General features: G+C 36.3%; 1 protein-coding gene across 2 annotated transcripts in view; it reads right to left on the bottom strand.

Moving 5' to 3' along the window:
• LOC144964926 (calcitonin receptor-like) overlaps nucleotides 1-17500 on the bottom strand; it is a 231953-nt gene that overhangs the window by 112079 nt on the left and 102374 nt on the right. For both annotated transcript variants that reach the window (XM_078899721.1, XM_078899722.1), the window contains exon 3: nucleotides 4872-5824. In XM_078899721.1, coding sequence (XP_078755847.1) covers nucleotides 4872-5062 — 191 coding nt within the window. In that variant the 5' untranslated portion in view covers nucleotides 5063-5824. The remainder of the gene's footprint in view (nucleotides 1-4871; nucleotides 5825-17500) is intronic.

Here is a 17500-nt window from a genome sequence, read left to right as displayed (position 1 = left end):
GTATTTTCATTTGCACGAAATGGGTAATGACGCAAACATATTGAGGTCTATTTTTGTTTCTAGAGTTTTTTTGTTTTTTTTTTTTTTTTCGTGCTCGATTTTTTTCAATTTCTTTCACTGCCTTGACGTCTATATTATTTTAAAAAGATGGATTAAAATATTTCACAATTCAACTATTTTTCTGTTGTTGTGATTATTTTTTTTTGTTTAATGTTCCTTAAGATTAACTAATGAAACACAACCTTATGTGAATGTTTTATTAAAATTCAATTCACATTGTACTTTTGTATCCTTTGATCGAGCTTTTAAAATAACATAAGAAGTAATGAGAAGAATTCTCTTTAAAAGGATATCACCATCTCATTTCATTCTTATGTTGCCGTAACTCACAGGCAGAAAAATTGAATTTAAAGTCTAATTTTGGAAAATATGTTTAGAATAAGCGTTTAGCGTTTGTTCGGAAGAAAAATGTGCGCTTTCTTAGATTAAATCTGTAACATAGAATACTAGCGACAAACACAATTCGTAATTCTGAAGTTTCTGATTTCAAATGTTTGGCGTATAAAGAACCAGATAGAGATGGGAAGTCACAAATATAAACTATAATTTAGTAATTATCAAAATTGATTCCCACTAAACAAAAAAGTACAATATAGATAGAACGAAGTTGACGTCACTCAGGTGTTTGTTATTGCTTTTTGCCATCCGCGTATATGAGTAATTCTCACTAAACTGTATTAATCAGACTGACAACAAGAAATGAAGTGAGTAGGAAAGTGCCAGAAGACAATAGAGAATAAAAATTTCGCGAGTGGAGATGGGGGTTCGAACCCGGAACTTACTGGTACGACAACTCCGCCTGGCCGGGGAGAGCGTGACTCTACAGTATGACCTATCCACAATCCCAAAAAAGATTGTCTCTTACCGTAGTCTTTTATTAGAGCCTTCTCTTCCTGACTTCTTGAGGTTACGGGTTCAATACACACAACCAGACTATAAACGTTCATGGTTACACATAGTTTTGTGTATTGTTCCGTCGTACTTCCGGGTGGCAATATTGTGAGCTTCTTAGCCAAGCGCATAGTATATATAGGATTCTACCAAAACTTTGGATTTTTAATCAGTTAACTCTGCACCCTGGAAAGACGCGTATTTAAAAAATGACCAGAAAACTCGTCCTTCAAATATCGATAGATTTAAACGACCCCCATCTTAACAACACGGTTTCAATGGTTTCAACCCGTTATTCAAAGAATATGTTTTTGATAACAGGCTATAGGGAGTTTCATAATTTGGGATTAATTAATAAAATGTTCTTAAACTCTTGCTTTCTTTAATTTCGGATGTGTTCCCAATCGCTGCTGGCGATTGCTAGTGCGCGTTGGGAGCAACGTTCACATCTAAAACTCAATAGTGCAAACATTCTATTGTTCTATTCCTCAAACGATTCTGTTTTCTTTACCTCTGCATAAAAGACATTTTCATAATGGTTTTATGATATCTACTTCTTTTTAAAAAATTGAAATTTTAGTTAAAGTTAATGCTTGATAATATGATGTCACAAATTATTTTTGTAAGCTTGATATCATAACACGTCGCTATTTATAGGAGAGGGTTAGAATAAATGTTATTCTTTGGATTGCGAATGGAGATCTGTATTAAAACCTAAGATTAATAAATAGAAACACGCATCAACACCTACAGGCAATCACAGCAGACACACTAACAGGCATCCACATAAATTCACATACACACCTAACAAAAATTGTTTTTAAAATGATGAAACATAAACAAACTAACAATAAAAATCACAAGTACAGAAAAAAATACAAATTAAGAAGGGAGAGAGAGAGAGAGAGAGAGAGAGAGAGAGAGAGAGAGAGAGAGAGAGAGAGAGAGAGAGAGAGAGAGCGAGAAGAAGAAGAAGAAGAAGAAGAAGAAGAAGAAGAAGAAGAAGAAGAAGGAAGAAGAAGAAGAAGAAGAAGAGCAGCGGCTATGTGGCTCAGATGTACGGTCTTTGCTTCGTACCCAAAAGGTACCGAATTCGACTACCCTCCTGGTCGTGTGGCCTTGAACAAGTCACCTCGCCCTAGCTCACTATGCGGCGCTGCACTGCGGCTGACGCCTGCGTTATTCCAGTTTTCCCTTGGAATGGACCCTAAAGTCAAATTTCCCCTTGGGGATGAATAAAGGAAATTTTATTTATTTTATTTTTATTTTCTATTTTAAAAAATTTAACCACGACAACAACAACAACAAGATAAAGATGCAGACGATAGAAAAGACCTGTCTTAATTTCAATCCAACCCTGAGATGCATGAGAATGTGTGAAAGGAAGATCCCAAGAGTAATGTTAATGTGATGCAGTCTGCGTTCACAGGGAATCTTGTCGACCCAATTTAGACGTCATTTCCTAGGGCACTGCCTGATCACTAGCAACGCATTCTCGTGAAAAACAAGTTACTGAGGTTGAGGTGTTAGGTTAGAATGAATTAAAGGGGGGTGAGGGGGTGTTAAGTTAAGAGGCAGATGGAAGACAAGCACTGGGATACAAGATGAATGTTGATGTTTTATGCGAGACATACATTGTAGAAGGAAACATTTTCGTCACTTAGCTCTTTGATATTGCTTTTAGACGGCCATTTTGATAATTAGTTCTCACTAAATTAATCAATCAAACTATAAAGGTTCAAGGGTACACACGGTTTGGTGTGTTGGTACGTTTGTACCGGCAGGCGGATTTTGTGAGTATTTTATCTATACGTATAGCATCAATGGGGCCGGGAGGGGGAGGGGGGGGGGTGCCGATAACTCAGTAGGTAGAGCATTCGCTTCACAAGCAAAGGAAACGAGATCGATCTCCTGCGCAGTCATTTTTTTCCCTGACACCTCTGTCCACCCAGCAGTGATTTGGTAACTGGTTCTGTTGGATCTGGCGAAAAATATTTTGCGATAGACTAGCGTCCTATCTAAAAGGTAGCAAGTAATTTCTATTGTTTGTTTCACGCTATAGAAACTGAGATCAACTCAGGCTCCACGGACCTAATAGCTCTGAAGGACACGTTTTCTATATATCATACCAGAAAATAATTATTTTCGTTGTGTGTCTAGCTTATTATTCTACGTCAACCCTGTTATAGTAACTACTACTGTGCGGCTATGTGTTTCAGTGGTATAACACTCACCTTCTGAACGAAACGCCCTGGGTTCGAGTCCCGCGCTGAGCAGCGCATAGTTGAGACCTAGGAAAAGGCGCTTTACTCGTATTCTCTAACCGTACTCAGGTATTAAATGAATACATAGCCGTTAACAGCTTTGTTTGTCCCCTTTGAAACAAAATGTAATATCGCCTAACAGGCGTTATGTCTCGTTCTACGTGTTAAATGCTGCTGTTCGCTACGGACCCCTTATAAAGCGCTTTAAGAGGTTTAGTGGATATTGCGCTACTTAAATGCTCAAGTTCTTTTACTGCTTGTATTAGAGCTGTTTTTGTTTTTGTTATTGCCGTGGTGTTGCTAATGCTGTTATTAGTCCAAACAATCTCCTTCACAAATTGCTGCGCATCCAAACTCATTCTACTGGGATTATTCTAAGAAACAGGACAAGAGATCGTATTACACCCATGTTATTGTCATTTCACTGGCTACCTGTTGAATTAAGACTGTAATAGATAATTCATGTTCTTTGCTTTAAATGTATCAACAAAACTGCTCTTTCATATTTATGCAACCTTATTTCATAGCTCTCTCCTTCCAGACCTTTGAGATCTTGTGATCATCTCCGATTAACTGTTACTAAAATGCTCAAAAAGTTTTCTGATAGGTCTTTTACTCATGCTGCCTCTTCTATTTGGAACTCTCTTCCAATTTCCTTAAGAAAATGCAATACAGAAGCTACTTCTAAGACAAATATTAAAGCTTATTTTGTTAGGAAATAATATTTGATAGCTTAAAACCAGTTTCCGTTTATGGATTATTTTTCATGACAGCATGTGTTGTTTGTGACCTGTTTTAGCTTTGATGTTGTATTGAAAAGGCGCCTAGAGCTGTTTGTATGTGGAATAGGCGCGGTATAAATGATTTACATTATTATTATTAAAAATAATATAACAATAGAAATCATTTAATACGGTATCGCAAGGATCAAGTTTGCTCGTTGCGTTTTGGTGTTGTTATTACTGTTGTTGTTGTTTTTAATATTCTTGTTATACGACTATTATTGTTCATAATGTTGGCGGTGGCGGCTGGCGTGGCGCTCTTGATGCTCTACGTTGAGGTAAAATACTCGCAACGTCCACCAGCCGGATAAAACATACAAACACACAAAACTATGCGTGGCCTTAAACCTTTATAGTCTGATTGAAAGAATTGAGTGAGAACTAATCATAAAATGGCTGTCTAAAAACAATAACAAAGAGCCGAGTGACGTTAATTTTGCTCCTTCTATTGCCAATGATGACGATAACTGTGAGACAGGTTTATTGATGAGAATGATATTAACTCTCTCTGGTAGGGGCAGTGATAATGATGATTATGATGATGATGATGATGATGATGATGATGATGATGATGATGATGTTAAAGATTAATATTATTATTATTATTATTATTATTATTATTATTATTATTATTATTATTATTATTATTATTATTATTATTATTATTATTATTATTATTATTGATATAATAATAACAACAATCTGTATAATAAATAGATGAAGGCAGAGACGATGAGGTGAGAATAGTATGAGTATGAAGTAAGAAGGAATAGAATAAGAAGTTGATGGGGAGAAAGTAGAAAAAAAAAAAAGAGACAGAACAAGAAAATGAATGAAATGTCTCCTAATTGATGTTTATTATATCTCTACTTACGAGGAATTTACGCTGACGTTCAGGTCAACATAAATAAACTGAAAACAAAGTGCGCATGATAGGAGATTGAATACTTCTGGTGCCCAGTATCCATGACGTGTTCTACACACGGGTATTTGTGTGTATGCTGGAAGGACGTTTGGTATCGCTGAAGTAATCGTGCTCTGATTCAACGTGGTTGAAAGATTCATTTTAGTCTCTACTTTTCCCTGAACGTTTGGAATAAAATTTCACCCCAGAGGAGTTCCTACTCCTGAGGGTATAAATCCTCTAGTAAATAAAATGATGGTTAACTCCAACTTCGAATGGAAACGAGATAGTGTAATGGTATGGTTTCTGATTTAGATGTCTTGAGGACTCAATGTTCATTTCCAGTATGAAAAGAAAATTTGGACGAAGATAATGAATTCATAAACGTTGAAAAGAACGCACACCGAGCTTTATATATTTCTAAATCTGTCAAAGTTGATGAGCGTTAGACATGTTGACTTGAACATCCATCACGAAGAGTGTGAAGAATCGATTCCCAACTTTCATATCGGCTTCTCTATGTAGAAAGCAGTGTTAGTTTTTATTGCTTCTTTGTCTATTATTCGCACACAAATATCCGCAAACAGCATCACAGAATCACTAACGAGAAGATACTTTTGCCAGAAAGAACCATGATAAAACGATGGAGAGAATAATATTAATATTTCACATTAAGACACCACTGCCAAGTCGATAAACAACTCACTGGTAGATAATGAATGAATTAGTAAATAAATCTCCTTCTTGTTCATGTAAAACTGTCACACTGCACAATTCTTATCTTGAATTCTACACGACGTGTTGGTGATTATACATGACAATCGGCTGCATCGAGAACAGGAAAACATCTCCGGAGACTCCAAAGATAAATAGTCGTTTTATCTTTTGCTGTATGGTTCTATGTATTTCCTGCTCGGGTTTTGCTGAAATATAAAAACAATGAGAAAAGTAGTGAATATTGGTTTTCAATCATAAGGATAATGTAAATGTTGCTGCTCGAAGCTCGAAGAAATAAATAATATGAAATTGAATATAAGCTTCAATTTTATTACAAGAACCGATCAAATGAACGTTTCGGGTTTCCCCTTTATCAACAAAACAGGATGAATGAAACACTACAGGTGAATGAGATGTGTTAGTGGCGTTGTTAGTTGTTACGATGAATAAACAAAACATTGGTTTGCAGGAAATAGTATGCTCCTTTGTAAGGAGGCAATAAATAATAACGTGAAGTCGAATGTAAGGTTCAATTTAATTACAAAAACAGATCAAATGAACGTATCGGGTTTCCCCTTTATCAACAATATGATAAAGGGGAAACCCGAAACGTTCATTTTCTCCCACGTATGTCTTGTGGCAACGTTCGCAGTTTATAGCGTAGATTTGGTTACGATCCGTGCAGGTGAATGCATGTCGGATGTACCACACATTATCCGGGAATAAATGTGGGCATGTCCTGCATCTGCAACATCCACAAGGCTCCGTCATACGATGATTACCGGCCATATCCATCGTCAAGCGGCTCCTTATTAGTATGCCCCTCAAATTGCGGTCCCGTTTGTAGGCGATTAGCGGCGGTTTGTCGAATATATCCATCGTTTCTACATGATCCTGAAGTATCTGACGGTAGTTAGTTGCCATACTTTTCGGCTTTTCATACACCTGCAAAATAAAAGGCTTTTCTCGTACCTTAAAACCATCAAGGCCAAAAAGATCAAAACCCTCACCACCCATGAATCCACATCTTGTCCCACAACTCTTTCTTATTCATCTCAAACCACCAATGGTCTGCATCCCAGTGCTACAGACACCATCATGACCACTCTTCCCAACCAGAATGATAAACTGGTCACCTGCATCCCCCCTGGCATCAAATTGAGCCAGGCTGAAAAGGCTGTCTTGGGTAAAGGACTCAAATTCGTCCCACTACGCAACAGTCTTGACCATATCCAGTAAGATGCGGACATTCAACTTTTTATGCGTACCTTACGCCTCTGCTTCTACTTCGGCAATTCTAATGGTCAAGACCCTCAGAGCGACATCTGTGGTGACGATCTTCTTGCCCCATTCAACATCAAACATAGCAACTGGAAACCGAAGCCTGGCCAATGTGACACACTTGATGATTTTATCGCAACATCCAGTCGTCAGGTTAAGCGATGCAAGATGCCACCTATCAAAATGAGTAATTTGACGAAGGAATAGTGGTCCGCCATCAGCTCCCTCAGAAATAGAAAAGACATCATCATCAAACCCGCGGATAAAGGGGGAGCGGTTGTCGTCTGTGATGCAGACATTTATAAGAAGGAAGCCCAAAGACAACTAGATAACACCTCTTTTTACGCATCGGTACCGTCTGATCTCACCATCAAACACAACGTCATCGTGCATAAATTCATCAATACACTAATCGAAGACCAGTTGGTGCCCAACAACTCAAAGATATTGACTCTAGCACCCAGCGAACTCGGCAATCCCTGTTTCTACATGCTCACTAAAATACACAAAATGAAAAATGCCATGGATTTGCCCCCTGGAAGACCCATCGTTTCGACCATTTCCTGCCCCACAGAAAAAAATCTCTTTCTTCCTTGATAATATCTTCAAAAGAGTCGTCATCAATCTTCCCACATATATTAAAGATACTAATCACGGCCTTCATCTATTCCGCGACCTCAGATTCACACAACCCGACAATAGGCTCATATTTACAATGGATGTCCATAGCCTCTACACTTCCATTCCCCATCAAAACGGATTACAAGCCATCCGAAACTTCATCGACAAACACCCAAAACCCGAACTTGACGTCTGTGCTATCATTTGCCTTACAGAGTTAGTCTTGACTCTCAACTCTTTTGAATTCAATATTTCCATCAGATCTCGAGAGTGGCCATGGGCACCAAAATGGGTCCATCGTAGGCCAATTTATTCATGGGCCACCTCGAGTTTAAGTTTTTCTCGCAATATGACGAACACCAACCATCTTCCTCTTTTATATCGTCCTTTACCCATCCGACCATCTAGTCTTGGGTGGCCCTTTTTTCCTCTTTCCCGCCAATTGTATGTCCTGGGGCCTTTTTCATGAACACGGACTAGACCTTAGTCTGACTTTAGTAAAGGACTTGAAAAAAGCGGATTTCATGTGAGGTGACTAAGAAAGTCCCAGACTAAAATCACGGCACCTTCGGATTAAGTTTGGCCAAGTTTTAGTCATTTGCTGAGGCAGTAATTCACAAGCTTAGACTGAGACTAGTTACTAGGTTACATCTTAGCGTCAACTATTTTTAGATGAGAGAGCTTCGATTCGGAAGGAAAATCGTCGTTTACGAATGACAGAGGCAAAAAGTGTTGTCGCTTTTGACGCTGGCTTAAAAAAACTATAAGATAAGTGCAGATCGTCGAAAGTACACATTTTTAAGATCAAAAACTTTTAAAAAGACTGAATCTAATCGGCTCGTGATTTGCGAATGCAGGAAGACTACAAACCAAAGGATTTGCATCAAAGAACAACCAAAGCAAATTATTTGAAAGTATGGTGGAGACAAAAGTTATTCTGTTGACTTTGTAACTGACTGAAATAATGTGATTCGTTAGATTACACTTTCTCTTTTGTTTGTCCAATTTGTTTGAGTTTCATTGTCTTAAATATATTTAGTCTAGCAGTCCAAAGTCAATATCTCGTGATTTGATTCATCATGACAAAACTAAGTTAAAATATAAAAAGAACGGAATGATATCTATACCGGGTGTGTTGTAATTTCCTCGTTTGAAATCTTTTGCTTTGACAGTATGAAGGAGGGTATCTTACATGCCATCATGTACTAGAGAGCGGGATGTTATCAACACAAAACAACCAAATAAGTCACAGTCCTTACAACGCCAACTTCTAGGCAAAAGACTAGCTAGTCCGAGACTAGAAAACGTTCATGAAACACAATGTGTTTTAGTCATTTGCTTCGTTTAGGCTTACAACTATCAAGTCATTTACTAGACTAGTATAGCTAAATCTAGTCCTCGTTCATGAAAACGGACACAGCTCTCGTCTCTCAACATGTCCGAAGCATTTCAATCTATCTTCTCTCATCTTCATCGATACATTCCTCACTGCCATATACTAAGCATTTGATGTTTAAAAGACATAAAACACAAAGAATGATCGAGCAAAAGCATCTTTGTAACTGTTTAGTCTTCTTTTGCCCCAGGGTTGACATTTTCGCCGACCATTAATTCAAGACTGTGATTTTTTAGAAATTAAATGAGGGACAAAATTCAATATCGATACCAATAGTGCTACATGTACTTGTTCTTCAAGATAAGAGGCGTATTCATTAAGTATTCATGCGATGCATATTAACAGATTTATATCTTACCAAATTGATTATAGATTACAGCTTGGGATCCTTACTTACAATCTCATATAAAACAAATGCAGCTGTCCGTCGCCTCGCTGCAAGATTCGTTAGTAACGACTACAGCCCCCATAGCACCAAATTAGACATGCTGAGGAGGCTTGAATGAACTCCCCTGCATGACGGACGGAAAGAATAACAATTAAATCTTTTGTTCAAAACTACCAAAAAGAATGGGACTAAACACCAACAATGGCTATCACATTCAAAACCTCTCTCCGCCTACTGTCACAAGAACTCAGAATTGAGTCTACTTAGAGTAACATTCAGATTTTTTTCCCCTACGGTTTGCTCTTTTTAAAAAATAACTTTAAATTATTGGTAAATTTTATAAAATTTTGCCATCTTTTATTTGTGAATTGTCTTCAGGGGGGAGAGAGAGAGAGAGAGAGAGAGAGAGAGAGAGAGAGAGAGAGAGAGAGGGGGGGGGGGAGAGAATAAGCTCTTATAATACGATTTCTGACCGAAAGCCTGAACCTATTACCTCGAGCAAGCATCTCGTAAACTAAATCTGTAGACTTCCCGACCCATTTAAAAGTATAAATAATTTTGCCGTTTGTTGTAGTTGTCCAAATATCAGCTTAAAACTTTATCCCAACTGAATTGGCGAAAGATAAATATCCAAATATTATCAAATTTTGGACCCATTGTATCATAACATCTGAGGGCGCCATTCAAAAGATTAACATTAACAATGACAGCGTCATCAGAAAGAAACGAACAACCTCTCGATATTGTCAATAAAATATAATATTTTCTATGTTATCGACACTCGGCTATAATTAAATAATTGTTCATGTACAAATCATAAACAAATATAAGGACTGAAGATATATATTTGATATCTCGTGATTTGATATCTTTGTATATAAAATAACATTGACACGAAGTGACGAGCAATATACTCGTACAAATTGCAGTCTCCAATATTTTCTCCTGAGGCTACCTCGTTGATTAACAAGTTACCTCTCGTACTCTGGAAAAACACGTATTTAAAAATTTGGCCAGAAAACTTGTCATCAAAAATCAATCGATTTAAATTACCTTCATCTTGGCAAAAAATCTCAAACCTGGAACTTTGCGGAGTCTCAGGTTTGACTGTTTTCCCAAGATGAGTGTCACATACATCGACCGATATTTGAAGGCCAATCTTTTTTACTTCATGTCATTTCTAGAGTACAGCAACTAACTGGTTGATTTAGTTAATGCTCGTCATAATGCCAAGCTATTACCAGACATAGACCAAACAGTGCCACAAACACAATACATACAACGAATGTCATCCGCTTGGCCTCGTGTGAGCGATCAAATTAGAGATAGTTTGCAAAGTAATGATCCAAAGCCGAGTCCAGTGACTAAATTGCTGTACTCTGAAAAAATACATTAAACATTTTTCTAGATTATTCGTCGATTTAAATGACTTTCGTTTTGACAAAAATTCTCAGTTTTTTAAAAGAGCGCGGGAGGAATAAATTGCTTTTACACAAACACACAACCCTGGGATTTGAATATGTAATCTAACCAAATCACTTACACGGCATTGGCCAGCTAAGAGGGCAACTACACACCGATTGCTTCAAACAAGAGACTCGATTTATTTTTATTCAATTTGCAAATGTGTGATAAACGTGCTATTGCTTATTTAATGTATGAATCTTATCAAATTGAAATTGAATTGATTCTTGCTGAGTTCAGAGTAACCCGATTGTTTTTTTTTATGGATTTTTATGTTTGGTGCAAAATCTCTACTTTAAAAGTGTGTGAATTCCATGCTAGAATATCAGCATTGTGTTATTATAATTATCAATCCTGATATTACAGTTCCCTTACAGTATAATAATATTTTTTAATTTTGATATTAACAACTCCCCACTGTTTGTGTTTTAACTAGACAGTGTAAATCAAAAACACCTTACACCCATTTCTATTACCAAACCTTCCTCCTGGCATCTTGCATAGCATATGTCTGGCTGCATTTCGAGAAATGCAAATCCATAATCAAATCTACAAACGTTTATTGGATTTTGTTCCGCAAACATCATTGGCAGACTTATTAGTATTCTTTAGTGTTTCATCAAATTAGGGTCTCTATATTCAACAAACCATCAAACTCTCTGTAGGGAATTGCGACGACCGGGTGAGTTCTAACCAAAAAGAACATTCTCTGACAACTGATTGTTACTCTTACCGCCACTCTCATAACGCTTTACAGTCACCAGTCACCAGTTAATAACGATTGTTGTCTCCGTTAATGCAAGACAATGGTGACTGAATACGACAGATCAATCTTCTGGCATTTCTTTATAATAGCAGACAGCTAAAAAAAGGCTATTCACAATGCTATTCTCTTAGTTACTTAATAGTCACTATTTATTGGTTATTTAGAAAATTCGAAGCTTTGCCCAACCTAATATGATTGGGAAATTCCATAGTATTTCGAAATATTTGATATGTCATGCACGAGTGTAGCAAGTGTAACAGGTTGGGTACTAAGACATTCGAAGAACATTCTTATGTAATTACATAAATTCCTATAACTTATTTTAAAGAATGGTTCAGTTTGATTCCATGTTATTTTGAGCAGATCTCTCTCATTTAAAAAAGTCTATTTAGCAATTTGAGGATTTCTTTATTGCGTGATTGTGATAAGCACAAGTTAAATGGAGAAAGTTAAGCTCGAGAATAACAACTTGTACTACATTACAGTCTGATGTTCGAATCCTTATTCTGGAACCCTCTTTTTTCTTCTTCAAGTAAGAATATCAAGCTGCAATTTATTCCCTTTGACTTGAAGGGTAATTTTTTGACTTTGAAATCGTGTTTGATGAATTATGCTCATGATCCGATGATACGCAAAATGATTGACTATTTAACATCCCTTGATAAATGATATTACCACAAAATGTTACACATGTTAATCCTAATGTTTGTAACACATAAAAATGGACGGGAAGTTTGCTTCTTGCCTTCCGAATATAAATCTCATTTTGGCAAACTGAAAATTATGAGACCTATTTAACCAATAAAACGTGTTCAAAATAGTTGAGTACGCCGTCAAGTCGCATACGCAATTGATTTTAACGACACAAACACTATGAAAGCATCCTTTAATAATGAATTCCAAGGTAAGAAAGCTTTCATTTTGAAAACACAATCCTTGCTCAATTTTCTTCTTTTCATACCATTAAGTCCCAACATCGTATTTTAATAAGCAATAAGCTCAATATACCACCAATATTGAGTATATTATTCCAAGATTTTGATAGAATTACAAAACAATATGCCTCTTACATATGTATACGAAATGGGTGCCAAGAAAGTCTCTAGAATGGGCGAATTACACGAAGTCCTTCACCCTGACTGCAATCGTGGAAGCCGTACAAGTGTTAATCTATTGTTAAACATGCCGAGGTGTGTTCCTTATTGGGCACCGGATTTCAACAGTAATTTGATACCGTGCTTTTACTGGAACTGAAAAAGAGGGGATTATGATCGCTTTTAAGCTAGTTGTCCCCAACATTGGAAACAATTACAAATGGTGTTGAAATAATAACAACTAGATAAAAAAAATATAAAAAAAGAAAGACAAAACCCCTAAAACAACCCCCCCCCCCCCCCCCAAAAAAAAAAAAACAAAAAAAAAAACACACACACACACAAAAGGCAAATCAAACCAAACAAACAAAAACAAGCAAAGCAAATTAGTTAAAAATAACCGAAAAAAATAATTTAGAAAATCGCTATGTAATCGCTGGAAAATATGATTTTATCATATGCCCCGCACTCCATTCATTTCAGCCAAATGATCTAAAAGAGGAGTAGACAGGTACGGAGGAAAAGTGAGTTGAAAGCAATTCCAATAACTTACAAGAAGTCCTATTTTTATGGTTGTCATCACTTGGGTTGATGTCAAATCTGATAAGATTTCAATATTAAGTTTGCTATTAAAAGCTAAACTGAGTTTGATTTCTACTTCATAAATGAAAAGTGTAGTCTCTTAACAATTATTCTGAACCATAAACCAATTATAATTGACTGTTTAAATAAATACATTATTAAACACAAGGCACGGACGCAAGTGACTGTTCTGTGAAGTGACTTCAGAGAATTCGACTTTAAAAATTCTAATTTAGATGTCGTTGATTTTATAAAATTGAACTGACCAAAGCTACTTTCCAATCAAAAACATATGGTTGCAATCATTGTCTATCGTGTCCAGTGTTACCTTTAAAATCTGGATACAAACCATGAGCCCAAAAATTTTATTCTTACAACAATACAACCCATATCATGCTTCTGAAAAACATCCCGGCCTAATTCGTTACAATCTGTTTTTGTTGTTGACACATTATTCCTCAAATAATTTAGGCCAGTGTGTGATAATGCACGATGCATGCTCACGAGAATAAGCATTAACATTCCGCATTTATCGTGAGAGAAGTTTCCCTAAGACCACTTCAGTGGTCTTCTGTACAAATGTAGCATAAGTTTCATATTGCAAAATATAAAGATAAATCCGCCAAAATAATTGAAAAGCTTTAGCTTTCAATTATTTTATTAGGATTATTAATAAAATAGAATGTAACATGCATTGAAATGAAACAAAACTTTTTCTACTTTCCACAAAAAGGGCTTATGGCGTTGGAATTGTTCAGATATTGCAGTGGGGGCTTAGTGTCCATTTAGATAATCCGCTGAAATCCTCTTTTCGTTAACAGCACATCACTGTTATCACCATGTTCCCAGCCTTTTACAGCTCAAATCAATAACATAGCACAAGTTTTAATTACGTCCACTTTCTGTCTCCAAAAGATTTCCATTTCAGTCATATAAAAGTGTCATAGACAGGAGAGGAGGGTTAATGGCTTGTCTATGGCTTCTTCTTTTTTAAATTCTTAAATCTGCATGCACGCTGGCAAATGCATTACCCTAATATTGTCGTACATTGTTCAAACACTTTCTCTTTTGTGACCCAAACACGATTGAAGTGTCCCAAATTCGCGAAGAATTTTTAAAAATCCAACATTGCTTGTTATCTCGGATGACGAAATTTTCACAAGATGTTTTAAATGTTCGATTTAAGAGATAAAAAATATGGAAATATTATCAAAATGTAGAAATAAGATCTGTCATCAGTGACTGTTTGTTATTAATTTGAAACTATTAGAGAAGTGATATGATCTAAATCCTCCCTCAGTAGGCTAATATCAACAAGTTCAATCATGTAAGTGAAGCTGTTGAAGAACCGCAAGAAAAACAGCCCTACGGAACTGAGATCCCCAGGAATGAATGGGTAACACTCAGCAGAGCACAGGCAAAACCTGGAAGAACAGCTGGAAGCATAAAAATGACCAGTTTATGTACATGTATGTGAATGCCCAGAGCAAATAATGAAGCACATCCTTAGAGAATGCCAAGACGAGCTCAGCTCGGAAAAGTATACAAACAGCATCTCATACAAGCTTTTAAGTATAAATTAATACTCTAAAACGCAATATATCCTAATTTGCTAGGGGTCATGGACTGTAAAATGTAATGTATAAACTATTTGAATATTACAGCTTTAAAAAAGAAAAGGACAAAATATTTAACACGGAAATATTTGGGCTCAATGTCCTTCTTCAGCCAATACCAAAAACAGTTAAAAATTGAACACATCACTCATCCTGATAGCCTCCTATTTGGATTTATAGTGCTGTATTAACGCCTCAACAATTACCTTACAAACTATTGAAAATGCGATAAATGTCAACATTATTTAGAATCAACATTATGCTTGCAAATATTTAAAAAAAAAAAACAAACAAAAAAAAAAACAACCAGTCAAAGAACCAAGATCGACATTTATATAGGAATATATATCTTGCATTTTACATAGATCTGTGTTAAGAGTACTTCTTACTTCTCTTGCTATCGCTATTTTCCTACAGAATCCCATGGGAATTCTAGTTTGGCGCTGGATTCGTAAAAGAATAAAGTAAACAATGAAACCTTTGTTTAGCATACTCAGACACGTTCTTCTATTGTTTTCTGTCAAAGTTTTTTTTTCATATCTTGCCACCAGTTAACTGCCGTAGTCTTGGAAAACACTTATTTAAACATTTGGCCAAATAACTCTTTTTCAAATATCAATCAATTTAAATTACCTTCATATCGGCAAAAACTCTCAAAACCTGGGATTTTACGGGGTCTCATGTTTGAAAGTTTTTGCCAAGATGAGGATCATTTAAATCGATCGATATTTGAAGGACGTGTTTTCTGGTCAAATTTTTTAATACGTGTATTTTCCAAAGAACGGTGGTTAACAGGTTGTGCATGTTGTCAAACGTTCAAATCGCAATTTGAGCAATATCTCATTGTGGTTTCTCACTGAGATGGAACCAACCAGACTTGGATCCATTCCTGACTCTGCGGGAGGAATCTGCATCAAATCCCTGTATATATTTCGTTAAGATTTTAATTAAACAACATGAGAACATTTTTCCACATCAATCATTTCTCGTTGTTATGCACAGCGGGCAGATATATCACGGATAATCTCCGGGCTCCTTTTTTAAAAAATCCTAATTGTTGATATACAAAAGGTGAATAATAGGCCTATTCAATTCAAACCGGATGTGTTATGGTAGACTTTATGTGAACAAAAACATGCACCGAGAGGTTGACAGTATGATGGCAAACCACTCTAAAAAAACAACAAACAACCAAAAAAAAAACAAACAAACAAAAAACAAAAAACACACAATACACCACACCACCACCCCCCCCCCCCCCCCAATAAAACCCCCAACAAAAATAAAAACAAACAAATATATAAGCTCCAAAACCCCAGAAATTTCAATAGAAGTCTCAAATATCCGATTATTAGACGAGTCAGGCGTCATCTTGGATATGTCGGGGACATATTAGGGACCAGGCCCTGGTGTAAGATCAAGTTCTTTGGAAGGCTGATCTTTTGGGATCTTTTTTTTTCTTGTAATTTTTTCTTTCTACTTAGTCTGGCACTGTTTCTTACACCCATTTTTAGATATCCATCTTATGTTACGTCCTTTGTGGAGCCAAACATCCATTTAGACTTCAAAATGGTTCTCTACAGTTTATTGGCGGGATGATTAGCTCATGCCGAATACTTTTACTGATGATAATAGAATGGACATTCCATAGTTTAGTGCTGAAGTTGACTTTGGCATTATGATAATAGGCTGGTGTTTTACGTGTTTGTTTACTTTAATAATAGCATTCGTTTTCTATTTGTTTGTCGAGTCGGACTGAATCACACCACAACTCGGCAGGTGTAAAATTACCACCCACAAAGTCTATTGTAACCGTCGCTTATCTTGCTAAGAGTTCTGACAATATCTTAATTCATTTGCATGTCGAAATTCTATCAAAAAGCAGATATAGATCAAAGCTGACATTATCTTTAATACCATCTGTTTCCAGTTTTTGCGTAATTGAAATCTATTCAGAACAGATCAAATCTATTAATTGCTATTTAGACCCCGATAAAACTCTTCAAGGATAGAATTTGATTTAAATCGAGTCTGACGTGAGGCCCAAGTTGCATTTATCATTTTCAGTAAAATGGATAAAACCGGAGCTTTTATAATGAAGTCAAATTTCCATTAACTGTGATTGAAGAGCTTTACAAGGGCGTTATAGAACATGTACGACGAGGCTGACTCCATCTAATGCGCAGTTAAATTTTCTATATCGACCAGGTTTTACACCCGTGGTTTAAGCACATTTTCTATGGATCGACTTTGGGCCATACTTTGTTCGAACCTTTGGCCTGGAGTTTTAAATCCGAGTGTCATATTACTAGAATTTTAATAGACGCATCATTCTATGCTCCGGGTTCGACAATGATTTGGCCAAAAAACTCGTCCTTCAAATATCGATCAATTTAAATGACTCTCATGTTGGAAAAAACTCTCAGGACGAGTTTTCTTGCCAAAGTTTTAAATATGTATTTTTTAGAGTACGGCTGTATATTTCGTATATCTTGTTTTTTTTTAAGCAAAAAATTTAGAAGCAGATTGATTAATCCCTCAATAAATGGGTAAACCGGAGAACAGCAAAAATCCCATTTGTCATTCTTGGTCTAAAAGGGGGTTCGTGTCAGGCTAATTCAGAAATGGTAAATTGAACTTATAGTTTAAAAGAGATTTAATAATTGTTGTGTTA

The sequence above is a fragment of the Berghia stephanieae genome, chromosome 2 (assembly GCF_034508935.2).
Source record: "Berghia stephanieae isolate SIO BIC M18660-M18661 chromosome 2, UCSD_Bste_1.3, whole genome shotgun sequence".
Classification (NCBI taxonomy): Eukaryota; Metazoa; Mollusca; class Gastropoda; order Nudibranchia; family Aeolidiidae; genus Berghia; species Berghia stephanieae.
This window is presented reverse-complemented; position numbering and strand designations above follow the sequence as displayed.